The sequence below is a fragment of the Lissotriton vulgaris genome, chromosome 9, assembly GCF_964263255.1.
Source record: "Lissotriton vulgaris chromosome 9, aLisVul1.2, whole genome shotgun sequence".
Classification (NCBI taxonomy): Eukaryota; Metazoa; Chordata; class Amphibia; order Caudata; family Salamandridae; genus Lissotriton; species Lissotriton vulgaris.
In genome coordinates this window covers 253,274,293-253,286,688 of record NC_141697.1, presented here as the reverse complement: position 1 = coordinate 253,286,688, position 12,396 = coordinate 253,274,293, and the positions used below count along the sequence as shown (strand labels likewise).

At 42.6% G+C, this 12,396-nt stretch overlaps 1 protein-coding gene across 1 annotated transcript in view; it reads right to left on the bottom strand.

Annotated features, from left to right (window-relative positions):
• Positions 1–780: 780 nt before the first annotated feature.
• Positions 781–12,396, bottom strand: part of LOC147689948 (acetyl-coenzyme A synthetase 2-like, mitochondrial) — a 230,693-nt gene continuing 219,077 nt past the window's right edge. The window contains exon 14 of the mRNA XM_086937480.1: positions 781–8,038. Coding sequence (XP_086793606.1) covers positions 7,862–8,038 — 177 coding nt within the window. The 3' untranslated portion in view covers positions 781–7,861. The remainder of the gene's footprint in view (positions 8,039–12,396) is intronic.

The window sequence follows — 12,396 nt, the reverse complement described above, 5'->3', positions numbered from 1 at the left end:
TTTGCAAATCACTTTGTGCTGGGTTTGCATTACTTTAGTAACTCAAACTCTGCACAAAGCGTTGTGGTAGTATTTATTTTGCAAATCAAATCTGGATTTGCATTGAGAAGTTGGACAAAGCAAAGCAGCCTCATGCACTACTGTGCCTTATTTTGCGTCAAGGGGGCATATCAAAGGTGAGACATGGACTTAAACAACCAGAAATGGGTTTTCATGGAAACCCCTATCTACCAACATTCGTAGACAGGGATCTGTACACCTCGAGGCAGGCGTAACAGAGGAGCGATTTTTTCACGTCTCTATCTGTTTCAAAGTTTGCATGTGTGCTGCATTGTACAGCACACATACAAAGTGGAAAAAGTATTAAAGCATAGTTTTTGAACTTGAAGGCTGTACCTCAGTACAAAATCTGTGCTTGACAGAGCACAAACACCCTTGCCCTATGGTACAAGGGTGTGTGCGTGTGTTGGTGCACGGCAGCCTAAAGTGCATCAGCACTGGGGGAGAGAGAAACAGAGCCATTTAGAGTGAATAATAGCGCCATAGTGAATATGGTGCTGTTTTTCACTCTCGCTGTGACTCAACACAGTGCTGCAATGTTAGTTGATGTGCTGTGTTCTAGAACATCTTGGTAAATTTGCCCCGGTATCATTTCTCTGTGCAATTAGGGCTCCGCATGTGTGTGCTCTGTGGCGTAGTAAGGGGGATTGGAGGAAGGCGGTCCGCCTGGTGTAAAGTGGTGGAATTTCTCATTAGAAAAATAAATCCTCTGGAAGATGATGATGTTTAATCGTAGATTTATTCCAGAATATAATTATACACAACACCACGGGAGTGTGTCCTTCCTCTCCAGAGCATAATCGGTAACTGACATGTCAAACCGTTCATGCAATCAAGTCAGGACGCACTCGCGAGGATTACAATTTCAAGTCATAACAAAAGCAAACTACATTAGACTCCACACACACCTAACAGTGAGTGTGCGCATGGAGTACAAATCATATCAAAACATGTGCGCGTGGCCGCGCACCTACATCAGAACTTAAACAACGAACGTGACCATGAAACAACAGTATAAGCACAACATATTACATCACCCTCCCCTTTTCATATACAAATAAAGAAAGTCACGATAAATAAAAATCTTTGTACTTTGAAGGAATAGAGCAATTACGTGTTGGTCTTACTTGTTCAGAATTGTAACATGCAACATCATCACATAAAGAATCACTTGAGAGAATTGGATTAATCACAGAGTTTTCTGAATCCTGATATTGTACACATTGATCTTGAATATCTAGACTATTTTGTACACCTTGAGTTTGAATATCCGGTCCAAACGAAAACTCACTTTGTACACCCAAATCATCCAGAAAATGTGAAAAGTGCAATTCATCTTGCAAGATTTCTTTTTTATCAATAATCCTTCTAGCTTGATCTGGTGATATTTTCACCAACACCCTTTTGCTCCACCAACCTCTTTGACCAAGAAATAAAGAACCTTTAGAAATTTTCAATACCTATACAGGAAGAGAAAACCTTGACATGCCTTTCTTAACTCTCATTGGAGACTTAATCAATACCCAATCTCCAATTTCAAAATCAGAATCACTTTTGCAGTTCTTACCATCATATTATTTCTTCTGAACAGCTTGTTTGAAAGAAACACTTTTGAGCATGTTCTCTTTATCTTTACAAACCAAACATGAATTGTCACTTTTTCTCAAATTCTTAATCCATGAAGGACACAAAGTACCATTAGGTTCCCTTTTCCTCAAAAGCCTAAAGGGGGAAACCCCAGATGTGTTTGGGTAATGAGATATGCCCAAAGTTTCTTCTTTAGAAAAATATCAACAGGAACTTTTTCAGCTAAGGCTGTCTGTATTCCTTCTTTTATGACCCTATTCATTCGTTCTACTAAACCGTTAGCTGCTGGAGAATATAAAGCAACCTTTAAATGTTTGATATCATGAGTAAACAAAAATTTCTCCATACTTGTTGAAGTAAAATGTGAGCCATTGTCTGTGACCAACTCTTTAGGAAAACCCTCAGTCATAAAAATTCTTGACAAAAAGTTGATCACAGAAGTAGAAGTGACTGAAGAACAAAACTCAAATTCCACCCATTTTGTGTAATAATCAACTAATACCAAAATATATTTTTTATCATTAGGAAGTAGATCAAACGGGCCTGCAAAATCCAGTGCTAATTTCATCCATGCTTCTTCAGGTGTTGGTACATTATGTAAAGGTAGTTTTGTAATTTTCCAATGCTTGTCTGAGACAAGACATGTACTACCGGCATTTATCCAATTGGCAACATTAGACTCTAAAGCAGGCCACCAAAAACTTTCTTTCAACCTCCTAACAGTGGCACCTATGCCCAAACGACCCTCATGTGCTATGTCAAAAATCCTTTTCCGTGAAGATGTGGGAGGTACCGCTAAATCTCCACGCATGACTAAACCCTTCACTATAGAAAGTTCTTCACTGACTTGTGCAAAAGATTTCAAAGGGGGTGGTAAAGACCTTTCTTTAGGCCAGCCAGTTACAATCAAATTTTTAACAGCCTGAAGGGTAGAATCCTCTACAAAAGCCTTTAACCAATCATCCTTTGTTACATGAGGAAGATTGATGACGACATCTTCAATTGTGGCAACCACGCATTCTACATCATCAAATCTTGAAGGCAATGAGTTATCCTTTAATGATAATCTTGAGAGACAGACCGCTCTTCCATTTCGACCACCCGGTATATACTTAATAATAAAGTTATATTCATACAAGCGTGATAATAACCGTACCAATCTTGAAGATGCTTTACCTGTTCCATTACCTGACAATAAATGAATTATAGGTTTGTGGTCTGAACAAATTTCAAATTGTGTACCCCAAATAAAAGTTCTAAATTGTTCAACAGCCCAGGTACAAGCCAAAGCTTCTCTCTCTATTGTACTGTAGTTAGATTCTGCAATAGAGAGAGATCTAGAAGAGAAACCCACTGTGTTCTCTTTCCCATTTACCCATTGAGATAAAACTGCACCTAATCCTTTTTGGCTCGCATCCACGGATAAGATACATTTGTTACCAGGTGAAAATGGCGATAAGGCAGGAGCCTGAAGAATTAACTTTTTAACTAATTCAAACGCTTCCTGTGCATCATCTTTCCATGTAAAATGAGTATTTTTCTTTAACAACAGGCGCAGTGGTTGAACAACCTGTGCATAGTTTGATATGAATCTAGAATAGTATTCTGTCATACCTAGAAATGACATAAGTAGATCTTTGGTTTGGGGAACTACTACTTCATCAATTGCTTTTGTAAGAGAAAATTTGGGACTGATTCCAGAAGCTGAAATGGTATGCCCTAAATAATCTAGTGATTCCACCATAAATTTGCACTTATCTGCACCAAGGGTGACTCCAAATTCTTAGAATTTCTCAAGTACCTTTCTTAAAGTAAAAATGTGTTCATTTTTGTCCTTTGAGTAAATCAAAACATCATCCTGGTAAGCCTGAACTGAGACAATGCCTGCTAACATGTGAACCATGAACCTCTGAAATACGCTTGCCGCAGAGGCCAAACCAAAGGGTAACCTAAGGTATTTGTATGCACCAAAGGGTGTTATGAAGGTTGTAAGATCAGTGGAAGGTGTGGACAAGGGAATTTGATGATATGCAGACTTTAAATCTAAGATGGAGAAACAAGTGGCGCCGGAAATATTTGATAACAGATCCTGAATCTTCGGTAAAGGGTGGCAATCTACTATAATGTTTTTGTTCAGTGAGCGTAAATCAGCACACAAACGAATAGAATTATCCTTTTTCCGCACAATAACAATAGGACTTACCCATTCAGAGGAATCTGTAGGAGTTATGATCCCTTCTTCCACTAATTTATCAAGTAAGACTTTCAAATCAGTTCTTACACTCAAAGGAATGGGCCTGGCCTTATGTACAATGGGAATAGCATTCTGTTTTAACTTTATAAAATGCTCTACCTTTGTAATCTTACAAATGCGTGCAGTGAAGACTTCAGGAAATTAATTTAAAATCTTTGTTGTAAAACATGAAACATAATTTCCTTCATAATTATCAATAACAGCAATGGAAACATCATTATTGATTTGAGTGGGATTTTCAGCACGCACCAGGGACTAACTTTAACCCCATCTTAGCTAGATCTTGCCAGCCAATAATGTGCTTATCTTGAAGGGCCACATACACTTTTGTTGAAATTTTTCTCCTCAAACATGACACAAAATCAATAAAATACCCATGCATTTCAATGTTTTGACCCGCATAACCTTTAGGAATAATATCAAATTTTTCTAATTTTTTACCAGGTCAGTGTTTCTCAAATAGTATGTTAGAAATGATCGTAACTGGTGCTCCAGAATCACCCATCATTTCTAATTTTAAATCACCTATTATAAATTCAGCTAATGGTTCCTTGACTTTCTTCTCAGAAGTAACTAAGTTTTCAGTATCAACAGAAAGCATCATTCTCTCCATACTATTAGAAAGAATAAGACTATGCTCAGGAGAGTCTTCATTTGAAATCTCTGTAGTATCTAGAGAACTCACTCTGACAATTTTTTTACTTTTACAAACACTGTAAAAATGACTTGTTTTTTCACATTTTGTGCATTTTTTGCCTAAAGCTGGACAAATGGGACTATCACCTAAGTGTGATTTGGCCCCACACCTGTAACAGTATGACGAAGCTTTGTTCTGTCTTGGTTGAAAAGATTTAGTAAACTTTGCCCTGTAAGAAATATTATTAACAGAAGAATCCTGTTCAACAACATTAATAGGAGAAACATTTTCTTGATTCAGACAAGTTGAAGTGATGATGGATCTTTCTATTCCCTTTGCCATAACAATAACCTCAGTCAACGTTGGGTCTCTGCAGCTAAGAACCCTTTCTTGTATCTTTTTATGAAAACAAGAATAAACAAACTGATCCCTTACATGATAGTCTAGTTCAGCTCCAAAGTTACATTCAGATGCCAAATTTCTAAGAACTGATATGTAGTCTTCTACAGATTCATCTGAACTCTGTTTTTTCTTTCTGAAGCAAAATCTTTCTAACATTACACTTGGTTGTTCCATGAATTTGTTTAATCTCTCAAGAGCTTCTGTATAAACATTCCAACCTTCACCTTGATCTGGAGGCGACTGATAAGTTATTAAAAGTCTCACGTCCAACTCACCCCAAGAAATTGTATAAAATGACAAGTTTGCGCTTAGCTGAATATTCTTCTGCATCTATAGCTATAAGATAGTTCTCAAATGACTTAATCCATAGCTTCCAGGGTTCCTTAGATTTACATTGGTGTGGTAGAAAATGCTCCAACTGAAATATTTCTTGCCTTGCCATTAGAGATATATATAAAGTTTTCTTAATCAAATATAAGCTTTGTCAAGAATGAATTAATAATTCACTTTCTTCAAATCTAAATATATTTCAAAAGATTAAATAAAGTATATGGCTGTGGAAGTCTTTTTTTAAATAAAGGAGAGAAATAATCTTTTATTTTTAAAACTTACAGTTCGTTTTTGAAATGATCGTCCTCCGGTTTCCTTTAATATCAATGAATATCCGGAGATCGTGCTCGGTTTTGCCTTAAAAACAAGGAAGAGGTATTAAACCAATGAAATCGTTGAGGGGAGTGACTGCGGGTTAATAAACCAATGAAATCAGTCTTGTAGTAACGCGCAGTCCCCCTTTTGTGAAAGGCAACTCAGTTGATGCAGGTTTCCGACGTATTCAGCTTTCTACTTTTCCTCCGACGTATTCGGTTTTCCGGTTAGGATGAAACAGGTAGTGTAAGTAAGTAGAAGGATTCCAAATTTTCTTTAGAGGAGCACAAATGATGGTGATGTTGTTTATAAAATGCTGAGAATGTAGAAAATCAATTGTCGCCAAATGTAAAGTGGTGGAATTTCATTAGATAAATAAATCCTCTGGAAGATGATGATGTTTAATCGTAGATTTATTCCAGAATATAATTATACACAACACCACGGGAGTGCGTCCCCCTCCCCGAGCATAAGCGGTAACTGACATATCAAACCGTTCATGCAATTAAGTCAGGACGCACTCACGAGGATTACAATTTCAAGTCATAACAAAAGCAAACTACATTAGACTCCACACACACCTAACAGTGAGTGTGCGCATGGAGTACAAATCATATCAAAACATGTGCGCGTGGCCGCGCGCCTACATCAGAACTTGAACAACGAACGTGACCATGAAACAACAGTATAAGCACAACATATTACACCTGGCCGGCACAAGTTTTGGGGCGGCGCCTCCCCCCACTCTAACCTGCAGCCATCGCAGGAATCGCCAGCATCCGCCCACCCCCACTCTTAAATGAGGCGGCCGCAGACAGCAACCACAGGGACCGCCACGGGTGGCACAAGGTCTACCTACACCATTGTGTGCACCTAGCTTCTTGACAGAGACCAAAGCATGCAGGGAAGACACCTCTAGTTGGAAATGCTCACTGTCTGCTCTCATATAATTTTACTGTAATGAAAAAAATCATATAAGCAGGGTGCAACTGTTATATTGAAGTATAAAACATGACTTCTAAGGAGAATATATAAATCTTTTTTGAAATATTGATATGGTATACAACATTTAGCACGCATTTTTTACCACGCACTACCATTACAACGCAGGCATTACCACGCATACCATTACAACGCATTGCGCTGGGGGGCGCTCTAGGATAGGGAATAAGTTTAATTTTATATCCAACACCTTCCCTAGTGTCCACGGGGACTGGAGTTGGAATATAAAATTATACTTACCACTATCCAGCACCTCAAAGCGCTATGCGTTGTAACGGTATTCGTTGTAAATACCGCGTTGTAAAGGTATGCGTGGTAATAGTATGCTTGCTAACGTCATACATCCATTGATATTGACTAATGACATTTACCAAATGTAACTTGTGGCCATTTAAATAATTGCTTATATTCTCTGTACACTTGTTGAAATATAGTTTCATTTATTTGAGTGAGAATCAGCGTCATTTGTCCAAAACGGCTGTATCAAATGAACTTTTAAGGACAGTCCTAGCATTCATGGTGTCCAATTAAGTGGCTCTGGGATTGTCTTCAAACGAGAATGAAAATGCTTGAAACAATAGTCAAGAATTCCTTTCATGTTGAAGTTTATTTTGCCACCAGAGATTTCCTGTTGTGCAAGGTTAGATAGTACTTAAGTGACAAAAATGCATGTTCCACTGATTTGAAATGAGATAACAGGTAGTAACTCACAGTCTGATCTGCAGATCTAATCACATCATGGGGTCTGTACTGACTACAACACTAGTAGATTAATTTGTCCACACAATGGCTTCCCCAACACCCTATACACCTAAACCCACTCATTGCATAATTCATCGAACCCGTTCAGCCGGAGTCCGATAAGGTACTAGAGAATATGGCTTTTAATGGAAATCCCTAACTGCGACAGTTACCATTGTTTCGTCAAACTACATCTCACATTTCGCAATTTCTTCACTGTGTCGGTGAACCACTTTACGATTATGATTCACAAATGTTGCATTTTCAGTTTATTTAGCCCCTGAGAGGAATGGCTTCTTACGGATTCTGGTTGCTCTTTTAATATTTCCCTTTTAAGGCGATGGGCACAGACCCTAGTTTCCGCACACTATGTTGTGCTGAAGTATGGAGTGTACGTATACCATATATGGTACCAAGATGATAGTTGTCTCATTGGTAGGGTATGGGAGGGTAGCTTTAGAGGCAGATGGCAATATTTTTGAATACTCCGGCTGCCACTTGATGATGTTTCAGCCGTCCCAGTGGCCTCTGTACTATCTCCGAGGGTGCTTTTCCAACAGCCTCTCATGGCCTGCCACGATCTCCTCAACAGCTTCATGGTCATCCAGGGTGGTGAGGTCTCCCAACTCGTCTGCTTTGTTTTCCACAATCTTCCTCAATACGCGGCGCATGATCTTCCCTGAGCGGGTTTTGGGTAGACGTCTCGCAACCTGTTTTAGGAGATAGCGAAAATGAGTGTCTACAGAGATTCAGTGAGGCATCTGTACACATATCAACAAACACAAAGATGAAGGAAAGTGGCACAGATGTCTGCCAGTTCAAAATAAGGTGTAATCATTCAGAAAAAAGGAATGTATGCTAAATTTACAACAAACACTTTTGATAGTAATGGAGCACAGTTTTATTTTTAAAGTTCTTTTTTATTAACCATAAAAAATAACCTTAACACTTGCTTCAGATTCATTGCAGCATAAGAAACATTGAGATCGACATACATAAATGCATGGAGGACACAGCACTGTAGGTCCTCCCATTATCCTTCCCTCCCGTAAAGTAAATGGGCCCCACCCGAAAATCATCTAGTACTGGGCTCGGCAATATGTAAATTAGGGTGTGTGTGGCTTAGTTCTATAGGCAATCCAAGCCCCCCAGACCCTCTCCCATTTGCATGGGCATCCCCATCTCCGATATATTGTGTGTTCGGCTTGCTGGCACCAGTTCAAGTCATTCTCCCAGGCATATACCGTCGGGGTGTCCTGGTGCCCCATGTTCTGGCAATATTACGCTTTGCCACCACTCCTGCAAGGTCCAGCCAAGCCGTGGCCCATGTGGGCCAGGCTACCTCACCCGGCACTCCCAGGATATGCCACCTTGTATCTAGCGGTACCTGTTCTCTAACCACGGTTGCCATCACCTGGGCGACCTGCCTCCAGAACGGTTGAACCTTAAGCAATCCCACAATATATGGAAAAACGCCCCCGTTTCCCCGCAGCCTCACACACTGTTCTGAAGTGCAATGGCCTATATGGTATTACGCAGACCATGAGGCATATGATCTGTGGAGAATACGGAGCTGGATCAGCCGGAATCTGTCTCTAATAGCTTTCTCTCTGGGGCATTGCATGGCGTCCCTCCAATCCTCATCTTCCAGGAGGCCAACGTCCGATTCCCACACCTCCCGCAGGGGACCCTGATAGTCAGGGGTATTATTTATGAGTTTTTTTTTATATGTAAGGGATATCGCCTTGTCAATCATAGGGTAGAAGAGGAGTCGGTCCTCGAGTGGAGTGTATTCTGGCAGCGGAGACCCTGCTTTTATGTGGCAGTGTAGTGCGTGTTGCAACTGTAAATATCAAAAGTGTTCAGTTGATCGCATCTGGAATTCCTCCTGTAGCCTGTCAAATGTTAACATTTCCCCCTTTTTCCAGATGTCTCCCAGGAGATCAATGCCAATAGCACTCCAGCCACAAAAGCCCCTCAGTCTGCCAACCTCGCCCAGCAAGTTGCTCTCCCATATGGGGATCTGTTCAGTCAGCCGAGCCTCCCATCCAATCATTTTTGTAGCCTTCTGCCAGGCCATAACCACGGTCGGAGTGTGTGGTGGGAGAGACAAGACTTTCCGCCTGCCCCATATAAGACAGAGAGAAAACCGCCCTCGCCCATAGCGTGGCGATCAATCCAGAAAGCCGGTTTGTCAAGTGGTGCAAAGACCCATCCATTGATGTTAACCAATTGAGACGCCCAATAATATTTCCGTATATCCGGAACTGCCAGCCCTCCTTCATAAACCCCCCTCTGTAGTATCTTCAGGGCAATCCTGGGGCTCCCACCCCCCTCCATATTAACATCCGTTGTTCGGATCGAACAGGCCGAAAGAAAGTCTCGGAGATTAAAAACTGTTTGTGAGAAGTTGGCCTGATATATGATGTCTCCAATTCTGGGGGCACCTTGTATCAGTCCAAACAATCCCTTATGGTGTCTGGTTGTAAGTCAACCTTATTAGACAAGCTATCCTAATGGTAGCATGGACTAAGCAGCCTTAAAGGCTTAACTCAAGAGGTTGTGTTAAGCGAGCTGTTTTACCAATCACAATCTTGTAATATCAAATGAAAGGACACCACACAAGTTATATATTATAAAAAATATATGTATTTATTACTAGAATAATCCTCTATACTCTTTGAGTCTAGAAGCACAAGCGTTTGAACAAAAGCACAGTAAAACATATGAAAGTTGCACAATTATGGATGAGGCCAGGGGCCACGCAAACCATATACTAAAATAGTGGTATAAGTATCACTAATCGAACAGTGGTTAGGCCTAGGGCCTAGGGAATCGCTGGGACCAGTCGGGACTAGCAATGCTGAAGTCGGGAAAAGCCTGCGGGATTCGGGTGCAGCGCTTAAAGCACACGCATGCATCAATGCAAAGTCAATGGTGCGTAAAAGTTACAAAGTTACTGTTAAAGGAACCTTCCGACTGACCTAAAAGGACAAAACTTTAGACATATACACTAGAGGTGTGTACCAGTGCAGGAGCACCGGCGTTGCTGAGTTACCTCACCCACAGGAAGCGGGTGCACAGGTGCAAAGTAGTGTCGGGTTTCGTCACGCAGGTCGATGGTGCCTGAAGATGAAGATGCTGCAGGCGTCGAGAAGAGAAGTGTCCGGTGTGATCCAAGGGTGGATCGAAGATGTAGAGTACCTGAAAGCAGAGGGGACAGAGTATGGGTCACTCAGCAGTGACCAGGGTGGAACCAGGAAGGAACCAGGCAATGTCGGGCGCAATCAGGTGTTTGTCGAGAAGCTTCTCTCCGCTGCCACGTGGACTCTGAGGCACCGAGGATGTCCAGGAGTGGATCACGAGCTGTCCCACAAAGTCTCTCGCTGTCTGCGGTGTCGAATTCCGGATTGGAGCAAACAACCCTTGGCAAGCGCAACCCACGCAGGATTTGAAGATTGCTTCATACTCGGACCAGCAAGGTCTGAGCGGGTGGTCCTTTTCAGGGGAGCGAGGGCCAGTCCAGAGCAACCGGACTGGCAGGTCAAATTCAAAGGTTCGTCGGTACTGGGGCCGCAAGCCAACGAGCAAGCGACCGGACCAACGCGTTAAGCCAAAAAGTGCAGAAGGGCCCCACGCAGCACTCGGTGAGTGTAGAGGGGTGAGCTTCGGTGCAGGAGTGGCTCAGGGCTGGGGCTTCTCAAACCCCAATGCACAGCTTCGAGGGAGCCTCGGAAGCTGCACGGTCAGCGCCTCGTGGTCTTTACAAGATGGCCGGCCCCACGCTTCAGGTTGCCTCCACGGGTCTCAGCACTGCAGGGACTGTGGATCGGGCTGTTAGAAGGCAGGAACGCTGGGTCTTGTTGAACTCTGTCGCTCGAGTTCTGGCGGGAACTGCAACAAAGCAAACATTGAGGTGCTGGATGGTGCCTGTTTGCACAGGGTGGTCAATCCTTGACCACAAGGGAGATTCTTCAGTCTTCTACGTCGAGTAGGATGTCGAAGGGTCCAGAGGTTTGTTTCATAAGTTTCAGTCAGGATAATCTGATGTACGTTGGCACTGCTCCCACTCTTATACCAATCTAGTGGGCTGGATTACCTGCTAGGTCCCTCCTATGGGTGGGACCCAGGAAGGGGGTGGTTACACCAATTTCCCTTTGTCCAGGGTCGCGCTGGGACTGGGGCTGGTGTGCCCCAGAACCGGTTTGACCGGATTATGCAAGGGGAAGCCTTGTGCTCCCCAGACACTGTCTGGTTTCTTTCAAACCTCCCTGCTACAATCCACTATCTCCTGTCTGGGGTGGTGTGACACCTCCCCGCGACAGGAAACCCTTTGTCCAGGCCTCCTCTGCCAAGTTTCGGTCAGCAGCAGGAGGTCAGACTCGTGTCTGTGGCAGAAGCGTCCATTTTGTGATGCTGAGGCTCTTTTAAAAATCAACAGCGTTTCAGTAAAGTAACATGTCTTCCCCCTCTACAAGGATGGAATGCTACCCCCGTCGCCAGGACTGGCGCGGGGGGTAGTATTCCAAAACGTATGACACCAAACACGACATGTTTTGATAAAGCCAAACCAAAGTTAGCACATAACCGCGATGGATGCACTTAAGAGTATATGGAATGGTATTATCCCGGAACAGCTTAGGGAATTGGTTCCGACAGCTGCAGACAGGCTCAGCTCATGCTAGAGCACCATCTCACATTAAACCAAGCACTCTGCCTCCAGGATTGTTAAGGCCTGCCATAGGAGTGACTTATAGGTATATATGTGTCCAGATAGGTTTAGATATAGGCATACTATATCTAAGCAAGGGGTGATTACACCACCCTTGCCCCAGCTGAGTGATCAGCCAGTTGTGTCAATTTTGGATAGCCAGCCAGGGGTGGCAAAAGATATGATGCAGCCCCTGGTAGGCCTTGGATGTACCTATGCCCTGGGCACCTATAGTGCACTGTACAGGGGCTGATAAGGTGACCCAAGCCAATTTAGTTATGCACCTCGGGTACATGGAATCCATTTTAAAGAGAGAGCAGATAGCCTGGGGCCCTGATTAGCAGGGAGCCAGGCCAA